Below are 11,224 nucleotides of genomic sequence, written 5' to 3' on the forward strand. Positions count from 1 at the left end.
TATAAAATATCTCCTTTTAACTACTCAAACATATAATTCAGTGTTGCTAGTTATGTTCACTATATTGTGCTACCATCATGCCATTCATTACCAAAACTCTTCCACTGTCTCAAACAGAAACTCTGTACCTTTGATGCTATTCCCTATTTCCTATTCCCTATTCCCTACCTCCACTCCATCCTCTGGAAGCATATATTCTAGATCCTGACTCAGAGTTTGCTTAGTCTAATTATTTCATATCAGCGAAATCATACAATATTCGTCCTTCTGTGTCTGGCTTACTTCACTCAACTTGAGATGTCTCCAAGGTTTGGACATGATGTTGCATGTATCAGAGCTCCATTCCTTTCTATAGCTGAATATTCTATTGTGTGTGTGTGTGTGTGTGTGTGTGTGTGTGTGTGTGTGTGTGTGTGTGTGTGTGTGTGTGTGTGTCTATACAGATACAGACTTTTTGTTTATTCATTAGTTGATGGGCACTTGGGTTGCTTCCACCTTATGACAATTGTGAATAAGGCTACCACGAACACTGATATGCAAATTAGCTGTTTGAGTCCCTCGCTTTTAACTCCTGTAGGTATATACCTAGAATTGTATTTTTTACACTAGCAACTGGAAATTGAAATTTAAAAGACCATTTACAACTGCATCAAAAAATATGAAATATTAAGAGATAAATCTGATAAAGGTATATAAGACCTATACACTGAAAACTAAAACACTGCTGAGAGAAATTAAAGAAGACCTAAGTAAAAGGAGAGTTACACTGTGTTCATGGACTCAACACTGTCAGGCTGTCAATTTTCTTCAAACTGATCTAGTCATCCCAAATCAATCCCAATAAAACCCTAGGCTTTTTTATAGAAGTTGACTCATATGAAAATGTAAAGGACCCAGAAGAGCCAAAACAAATAAAAAAAAAAAAGAAGACCAAGACTGTCTGATTTCAAGACTTAATATTAAGCTAAAATCAATTTAGTGCATTCTTGGCATCAAGACAGATAAACAGAATAGAGAGCAAAAACAGAATCATACATATATAGACAACTGACTTTTGACAAAGGTAAAAAGCCAATTGAACAGAGTAAGGACAGCCTTTTCAACAAATAGTGAAAACCAGATGTCTATATCCATTCTTTCCCTCATACTGACACATACCTCATACCATATTAAAAATATATACTCAAAATGGAACACAGACCCAAATATAAAACCAAAAATGACAAATGCCTATTAGAAAACAGAGGCCTATCTCTATGCCCTTGAATCAAACAAAGATGGATTGGACACAACATCAAATGTATAACCCACAAAAAAAAATTTTGGTAAACTGGACTTCATCAGATTTATAAACTGCTCCTTTTCAAAGTCACTATTAAGACTATGAAAAACCAAGTGGCAAAAAACATTTGCACCTGATTGTAGCAAAATAACCTAAGTACACTGAATGAAGCTGAATGTGAGAAGGATAGAGGGAGGAAGGCTGGGGACACATGAAACCAGAAGGAAAGACAGACGATAAAGACTGAGATGGTATAATCTAGGAATGCCTAGAGTGTACAATGATAGTCACTAAATGTACAAATCAAAAAATGTTTTTGCATGCAGAAAAACAAAAGAATGTCGATATTGCAGGGTGCTGAAGATAGATGGTCATTCATATCTTAAAACTTGTGAGACTAAAGCAAAAAATGTTTATTTGGTAAAAAATTTTATATATATATATATATATATATATATTTATATATATATATTTTTTTGCATAAGCAGGCATCAGGAATCGAACCCAGGTCTCCAGCACAGCAGGTGAGAACTCTGCCTGCTAAGCCACCGTGGTCCACCCTATCTGGTACAAAATTTATATTTTGACTAGTACATTTCCTAATACAACTGATATGGACAGGTTAAATGAACACCATAAGTACATGGAACCTTGGGTATGACATGAGGTTTGTCCAGTGTGATGCCCCAATAAATCACAGTGATTTGAACAGTGAATAAGGAAGTATTTGCAAAGTCCCCTCGGGGGAATAGCAAGAAATGGGGAAAATTCAATTTCCCCATTTGGAGAATTCCTGATATTCTCACAAGTAATGGGGACAATCAAATCAATAGGCTGAGCCATCAATCTTGGAGTCTGTTCACATGAAACTTAACCCCACAAAGGACAGGATAAGTCTACTTAAAATTAGGCCTAAGAGTCACCCCCCAGAACTCTTTTGTTGCTCAGATGCGGCCTGTCTCTCTCTCAACCAACATAGCAAGCAAACTCACTGCCCTCTCCATCTCTACATGGGACATGACTCCCAGGGGTGTAAACCTCCTTGGCAACGTGGGACAGAAATTCTAGAATGAGCTGGAACTCAGCATCAAGGGATTGAGAAAACCTTCTTGACCAAAATGGGGAAGAGAGAATTAAGACAAAATAAAGTGTTGGTGGCTGAGATATTTCAGAGTCAAGAGGTTATACTGGAGGTTATTCTTATGCATTACATAGATATCCTCTTTTTAGTTTAAGGTGTATTACAGAGGTTGGAGAGAAGTGCCTGAAAATGCAGAGCTGTGTTACAGCAGCCATGTTTCTTGAAAATGGCTACATAATGATACAGCTTTCGCAATAAGACTCTGTGATTGTGAAAACCTTGTGTCTGTTTCTCTATTTATCTATGGTATGGACAGATGAGTAAACAGATTAAAAATAAATAATAGGGGGAAATATTAAAATAAATTGAGTAGACTGAAATACTGGTGATCAATGAAAGGGAGTTGTAAGGGGTATAGGGAAAAAATAGAGGGAAAAAAGGTTAAAATATATTGGGTAGATGGAAATACTAGTGGTCAATGAGAGGGAAGGGTGGGGGTGTGATATGTGTATGAGTTTTTTTCATTTTTCTTTTTTTTTTTCTGGAGTGATGCAAATGTTCTAAAAAATGATCATGGTGATGAATATACAACTGTGTGATGATACTGTGAGTCACTGATTATATACAAAGAATGGAATGTTCATATGTTAAGAATGTTCATGTTTGTATGTTGTTATTTTTTCTCAATAAAAAAAGAAAAAAAAAAAAAAAACAATTGCAATCCAAAAGGTCTGTAGACAGAATAAAGACCTACCTCTCAAAATTCAACAATAAAGAAGTAACCCATTTTAAAAAGTGGGCAAAATATTTAAACACACTTCACTGAAGATGATATATAATTGGAAAAAGCACATGAAAAGATATTCATCATTCATTAAAGAAATGAAAATTAAAACAATGAAATACCATTTCATATCCACTAAAATATTTTTAATCAAACAGACAGACAATAACAGGTGTTTGAGAAGATGTGCAGCCAATAGGAAATCTCTGCTGGTGGCAACGTAAAATGGTACAACCACTTTGGAAAACAACATGTAGGTTCTTTGTTAAATATGTCTACCATATGATTCAGACACTACAATTATAGGTATTTCCCCAAGAGAAATGAAAGTATACATCCATACAAACGTGTACAAGAATGTTAAAAGCTTTACTTGTAATAGGTGAAAATGGAAACATCCAAAATGTGCATTAAAAGTTGAATGGATAAGCAAATTACTGTATAGTCATACAATGTATTACTACTAAACAATAAAAAGGAATGGCATATTGATACATACAACATGCACAAATCTCAAAATAATTACGTAGAGTAAAATGGGTCAGACCAAAAGAATATTGTTTTATTCCACTTATTTAGTATTCTAAAAAAAAAATGAAAATTAATCTAGAGTGACCAAAAAATGGGGGAAGAAAGGCAGAAGGGACCAAGGAGCATGAGGATGCTTTGGAGGGCGACAGATGTTCATTACCTTGATTGCAGTGATGGTTTCACAGGCATATACATATGTTAAAATATTGTATAATTTAAATATGTACAGTTTATTTTGTGTCTGAATAAAGTTGTTTTTTTTAAAAAAAGCAAAATGCGGGCCAAAACATATAGTTTTGTGTAATTAAACAAGGACACTCACATGTATGTATGTATGCTAATATATAAATTAATAACTTGAGAAAAACAAGCACAAAATTTTTCTAATTATCTTCACCCAAGAAATAAGACTGGGAGTCAGCGGGAAATGCCTTTCACTTTGAATTTCCTTATGATGTAGAAAAGAAAACTTAATTACTTTGTACATGTCTGATAAAAAGGAAAAATTTCTTAACCACTAACCTAGAAAATTATATAAAACTTTATTTAAACTTTTATATTATAGAATGATAAAATTATTAGGAATTGTTTTTATATTATATTCTAATGTTTTCCTCTCAAATGTCTAACACAGAAAGCTGGCATGACCAATAAATCATCATATTCTGAGTCTCTTCACTTCTTTCTTGTCTATAAGCACCTTCTCTCCTCATCCACTACTATTTGGGCAACTCAAATTTGTATGATTTACTCTTTTATGTAATTCACTTCCAGAATGTAATGAGTTGAACAGTGTCTCCCTTAACTTCACATCCACCCAGAATCTCAAAATGTGAATTTACTTGAACACAAGGTTTTTGCATATATAATTAAGATGTGGCCATACTGGATTGGGTGAGAAGAGGATAAAGCCTTGTGCTTTATCTTGGACTTCTGGTCTCCAGGACTACTAGAAAAGAAGTTTCTGTTGTTTTCAGCCATTCAATTTCTGGTACTCTGTTAGAGCAGCCCTAGGAAACTAATAGACTGAATTTATCTGTTTGGATGGTACCTGTTATATCTACCTCTTGACTTCTTCAACTATTTCTAACTTAAAAGAATACAAACATCTTAAATTAGAAAACTATCATTGCCAAATAATATTACTTATGGACACCCCCCCCCAAAAAAAAGCACTCATTATTTCTCCCCCAATCTATATGGTATAAATTCTAGAAATAAACTGAAATATTAAAGCATGGACAAGTATCTAGCTCACTGTAGGGCAGAGGACAGAAATGAGCAAGAAAACACAGTAACAAGATAATTTCTAACACTGATATGATCGGAGAAATTTGAATCAGTTACTAGGGTAGACAGCCACTAGATTGGGTAATAAGGGCAGACATAAAATGTCATTCATATCTTAGCTTAAATGTCAAGAAGCAACCAACCATAAAAAGATACAGAAGGAGAAATTTCTGGAGAGAAAAAATAAAAGACACCAAATACGATACGTTCCAAGAACACACAAGCATGTACCTGGAACAGAGTGAGGAAAAGGACGGTTAAAAGATGAAGTCAGATCATAAGAGGCCTTGCAGACAAAAGTTCGACTTTACTTTGAGTGTACTGGGCAGTTACTGAAGGGCTTTATTATGCAGGAAGGGTAACAAGACATAATTTACTCTAAAAGATCACTCCAGGGCGGGCCACAGTGGCTCAGCACGCAGAATTCTCGCCTGCCATTGCAGAGACCTGGGTTCAATTCCCAGTGCATGCCCATGCAAAAAAAAAAAAAAAAGATCACCCCAGCAACTTTGTGGAGAATGGGTTATATAAAGAGGCAAACTGAAATTGAAGAGTCCAGGGACTCTAAGACTAGTAGCCTGAGAAATGACAGCATGAGCTTGAATTAAGGTAGTTAATGGAGGATACAACGTGAAGCAGAGAGCGTGAGGATATATGATAGAGGTAAACTCAAATGTCTTGCTGTTAAGCAGGAGATGAGAGGGGAAAAAAAAGACTCTAAAATGAACTCAATTTTGACTGGAACATTTAGGTCATTTTTTTGAACTAGGGAAGTATAGGGTAGAAAAAGATTTAGGGGAATGAAAGAAAGAATTCAGTTTTGGCCATGTAAACTTTAAGAAAATTATTAGATATCTAAGTGATACATTAAGTAAGACATTGGATAATAAGCCTGGAGATAGTGGAGGGCTACAGGTGCATATTTTGATGTCTAGACAACCTAAGAGAATGTATGCAGAGAACTGAACCCATGCCCTAGGGCATTCAAACATTAGACGTCAAGCTTAGACGTCAAGCAGAAAAGATGCCAACAAAGGACACTAATAAGTGGTCTGTGCAAGGAATGCAGTGTAAACAAATTCATCTAAGACAGCAGGAACAATAAATTCACATGCCACTTGGTCACATCCTTCAAACACATCCACTGAAATTTTTTTAAATTTAATTTAATTCAATCTTAGCACCCTACTCCAACAAGTTAAAAATCACAAGAACTTTTAACTATGTTATACCTTATAAAAAAGTCCTTACTCAAGGACTAACTCAACCACATGTTCCAGTCTCTCTCTCTGGTAAAAGTCTGCTCAGATTTTATGCGTTTTCTCAGTTATGCTCAAAATTCATTTAAAAATATTTTCAAACTAGTCTCATATAAATTGATTTTACTCATTTTTACACATCAACCCTTTCAACATTGCCCACAAATATGTACAATTTTGAGGTTATCCCTAAAAGTACTATCTTCAGAGACTAACTGCTACATTTTTGAAATGGCCCTCACTTTCAATGTACAAACCACAGAAGAAATGTCAGTATCACAACTCATAGTAATATTAAAACATCTAAATAAGTACACTATTCAAATCCACCCCTGAAGGACAGAATGGCCATTTCCAAGAATACTCTAAATAATACCACCATTATAAACGCAATTTTAGGAGTTCAAAAAAATATTTTGAATAATCAGACTCACTGGAGTAAGCATGTATCTCTCAAGGATACCCATATTTATGTGTGTGCGGGGGGAGGTGGGAAGAATCTCACGGCATTCAACAACTATTTATTACGAGGCTTGGAATATGTTGTGCCTGGCTTGGGAAAAAGATAAAAGGAACCTACCCAAATGAGCATCCAAATGAGCAAACAGAAAAAATATAATACATCATGATATTAAAAGGTACAAGGATCCAAGGAATTGAATTGTTTAAGTTTTAAAGGATGAGTAGGAATTTGCATGGTCACAAAGTAAGGAAGGATTCCAAACCATCTCTATCATAAGACATAACTTCCTTTAATAGAAAAACAAACCAGCTCTTTAATTTTTGACTCAAATTTGAAGTTGTCCACAAGTTTCTTTTCTTTTTAAGAATGAGAATAACAATTTCCAATGTGTCTTATTACTGGCAAAAAAAAGTTATTAAGATATAGTTGAAAGAGTAAAAAAATTCTTAGATTAATAAAATTATATGATCTAGATCAAATCATTTATCTGTCCATTCAAAACCACAGTTCCCCATCAGAAAACTGGGGTAAAATTTTGTATTCACAAGAAACCATGTCTGAAAAGTTTTTTCCTTAAACACCATTCACATATGTTTAAAAGGTTATTCTCAGACTTCCAGTTCTAGAAAAAGTTATGGTTGTCTATTTAGATTATGAATTACTTATATAATCAAAATTTACAAATTAAACATTTTATACCAGTTTTGTTAATTAATGTGTTCAAAAGCTAAATGAAAACTTCCATTAATGAAAACAGTAAATTCAACAATCCCAGTTTTCATATTAGTTTCAAACATAATCTTATCCTACCTTCACACCAACTCCAACCTCAGTGACAATTCTGTAAAGAAAAATAAACAGTATCAAACTCTTATTGTTCTTTGGAAAGATTATCAATGTCTGTCTCTGAAACTTTTTAGGGTACTTCAACATTTATAAATCTTCCAGGTACTCAGAATACAGATAGAAAAGAAATATACAGATGGTCAATGACATTTCTCCGTACTATTATCAACTTGATTTTCCAGAAATGACTTCCTAAAAGTGACACAAAATTCAGTAAACTTATGCTATTTCTGAACACTTTAAATAGCGAAAAGACCCAAACCCAAAACACTATAAGGTCATTTCTACAAGGCTAGTACATTTAGATTAAAAAGCTAAACTGTTCCGTAAATTCTGATAAAGACTTGGCATCAGAAAACATGAATTCCAGTGGATGTTTTGTCATCAATTTCCGTGCTGACCTAGGGAAATAAGGAACGTCTCATGATCTATGTTTTATCTATAAACTAATCTCTAGATAACATCAAGGATAACTTATATTCTGAGTTTATTAACTTTTAAATTATCTTCATTTAATATCCTAAAAAACATCAAACTCTAGACAAGCAAAATAAACTATTTTACTTCTGAATCTTCAAATACTGTTACTGATTCTAATAAACGTACTTTTTAAATAATACTGTCTTAATAAGCCTCAAAGAGGCTGCAAATAGAAAAGAATGCCCTTTTCTAACAATAAGCTGAATTAAGTCGTTTCAAAGGTGGAGTGTTAGTACCACAGAGGTACTGGTCCACACCATTTCCCCCAAGTTCTTGCCTCACGTCACTCAGCATTCTATTTCCACACTTGGGTTCTCAAAGATGCAGCAAGGTTCTGTATTTTGTATTCTTTTTTGAGAAACTGGTCAAAGTAGGCTAAAAAAAAAAAAAAGGCCTGTGTTGACTATCTACTCTTGTTTCTGCCGTGGCTGCTGGTTTGCCCATGTGACTGATGTCGACCACAAACACTTCGTTTTTTAGATGATTTAATTTCTGGGCCCTTTTACCAAGCCTTGAATGTCCTTCTGCCCCACAAAAAGGGATTTTTTTCTGCCTCCCGCCCCCACGACCAGACTCAAGTGAAAACAAAGGAGTATGACATCTGCCCTCCCCCTTCCTCCCGCCGCCGCACGCCTTTCCCGCCCCCCCTCCCCCTTCCACAGCGGCTCCCACTTGGCTTTCTCCCGAGCTCCCGCCACCGGCATCTCACCCAGTCAGGGCGGCCCGGCGAGGTTTGGGATGGCTGAGGCCCACAAAAGGTGTTTCTCTCTCCTTCCCATAGGAACCCCCCACATACAGGCCTCTCTCTGGCCACCATACTCCCTTCCCCCAGGCGCCGCTCCCCCAGGGTTCGAGTCCCAGGTTACAGACTGAAATGGCTCCGAGAGGGGGTGGGGGGCAGGGACAGGCGAGACGTTCTGGGGTTCCCACCCCACCCCCGCTGCCGCTCTCTCTCCCGGGCCGTCTCCACGGCATCCCCCCCAAGCTCCCCTGCCTATAATGCCCGCTTTCCTCTCATTTTTTCTACCAGAGCCCGCCGGGGAAAGCAAAGGGAGGGGTGTGTGCGATGGGGCGGGGGTTGGGTAACGGCAGCCCAGCCTAGGGAGGGGCCGCCGGTGGGTTTATGCCGGACCCCTGACCGGGCCCCAAAAGGATCCAACTCCACTCTCATTCACACCTCTCGGCGGCCCGATTACATACCCGTCCATTGCCGAACCGGACAAAGCTTCGCTCACAAGAACCGAGCCACGCAGCCAGCCAGACACACAAGCGGCGAGAAAATGGCGGCCAGGGCCCGACGGAAATTGCCGAAGTTGCCAGGGCTCACGGGGCAGCGCGCGGCAGCGGCGGCGGCGGAAAGAGCCGAGCGCGTCGGCGCCCGGCTGCAGGCTACGAGCGGCGGTACGCGGGGACGGGGGTAGTGGGCGCTTCTGCGGCGGTCTGCTGCCACCGCCGCCTCCTCCACGCCGTCGCGCGCCTGGGTCCCTCCGCCCTCCGTCCTTTGAGATCTGGCCTGCGGCTGTGGAGCATGGCGGCCTGGGTGCCTTTTGTATGTTCCTCTACGAAGCCCCTGTTCTGCCTGGGCGGTTGGGACAACTCCCAGTCCGCCTCACCTATTGTCCTAAACCTCAGGAGAGTGGCCTCCGAACTGCAGAACTGTACCCCAGCAACCGCCACTTTTCCCGCCAATTGAATGTCCCAACTTGGCTACTCAATTTAAACGTGCGAAAGAAAAAAAAATCGTTATAGTTTCCCTTCTGTGCCATCTTTTATTTTCAGACCAAGACCACTGCTTATTAAAACCGATACTTTATAGAGCAGGTAGATCTCATCATATGGAAACAGGCTTTTTCTTCTAAACACTTGTATTCCATGCTAAATTAAGGGAAATTATTCTCACCCATTTGATGATTAGTGTGTACCTGTAGGAAATATTCACAATAACCTGGGTGGAAAAAAGACGCAGATTGAGCGACTCGTTAACGAGTTTTTACTGATCATGCTAACCATAATCAGGGTATAACATTTGAGAGCATTAACGCGAAGGTAGGGATAGAAATAGAGTGCTGAAATATTAAAATGGGCTCCATAATTTTGGCTCCCTTTTATGTATGTCTCACGTCTCAAATTTTAATTTCAGTGCCATGAAATTAAATTTTAAGTAACATGTTTTTATCAGAGACTTAACAGTTTGAAAAGGCACCCTTTTGGAGAAATTGCTCAGGTGTTGTAACTTCTTTGCCACCCCTCCTCCCTCTCCTCACTTTCACCGCCAAGCCAACACAAACACAAGGAAAGGTATTCCTTACCTCCCACCAGTTACTCTCGATTTTCACCTGAACTTTCCTGTATCTCCTTAAGGCTGAAGCCTCTTACCCTTTACTAATGGAATTTCACTGTACTAAATGGTAATTTCTGTGTACTTCTTAAAATTATATCATTTTTAAGCTAAATGAAACCTTAAAAAGAAATCTGCCCAAATACTTTGTTATAGAATTCTTCAAAGTACCCAGATGTTTAAAAAATCTTGATTTGCTTCACAAATTGACAGTCCTTTAAAAAAAAAGTAATCTAATTTCCTATAATGTCATCCCTTTATCCTAACCACTGACTTGATACACAAAGGACCTCTTATCAGTGCCATTAATAATTGCTTTTCACATATTTGTGGTTTTGTCCATGTATTTTTGCTCAACAATTAAGTACGTAAGCTCCCAAAGGGCAGGAACTTGAACATAATTCTCAGTATCCCCCTCAATGAATATTGATTGATTGGGTCTCACTTTATCCTGGCAAAGATAAACTGTTTGATAAGAGAAAGTCTATCTTTAAATGGCAGAAGAGATTTTAATAGTCACAAAATTACATTTTTCTTTCTTTTTTTTCTTTTTTTTTTTGAGGACGTTCTCCTCACATGTTATCAACCTACATAGATTTTCCCAGCTATTTTTTTCTCTTAAGTACAAAACTAAAAATATGAAATAGTCAATATGCTTGCTTATTTAAACCCATTGCTTTCTAGAAAAGATCTAAGGTTGTTTACTAATCAAGACGCATAAAATACTAGATAAAATAAGTGGAATAAAGAGGAATAAACCAAAATGACAAAACATGATATGACCTCAGGGAATGAGGCTAATGCAACATGTATGCCACAGAAGTATGTTGATAAAAGCCTGGGTTCAAATTTGAGATCTTTGATTTACTA

The 11,224-nt window shown here is 37.5% G+C and overlaps 1 protein-coding gene across 4 annotated transcripts in view; it reads right to left on the minus strand.

Annotated features, from left to right (window-relative positions):
- The window catches only part of PTBP2 (polypyrimidine tract binding protein 2), an 82,040-nt gene extending 72,698 nt beyond the window's left edge, over window positions 1-9,342 (minus strand). For all 4 annotated transcript variants that reach the window (XM_077120177.1, XM_077120176.1, XM_077120174.1 and 1 more), the window contains exons 1-2: window positions 9,217-9,342; window positions 7,501-7,531 (exon numbers count right to left, since the gene is read on the minus strand). In XM_077120177.1, coding sequence (XP_076976292.1) covers window positions 7,501-7,531; window positions 9,217-9,224 — 39 coding nt within the window. In that variant the 5' untranslated portion in view covers window positions 9,225-9,342. The remainder of the gene's footprint in view (window positions 1-7,500; window positions 7,532-9,216) is intronic.
- Window positions 9,343-11,224: the final 1,882 nt, after the last annotated feature.

Source organism: Tamandua tetradactyla, chromosome 11, assembly GCF_023851605.1.
Source record: "Tamandua tetradactyla isolate mTamTet1 chromosome 11, mTamTet1.pri, whole genome shotgun sequence".
Taxonomy (NCBI): domain Eukaryota; kingdom Metazoa; phylum Chordata; class Mammalia; order Pilosa; family Myrmecophagidae; genus Tamandua; species Tamandua tetradactyla.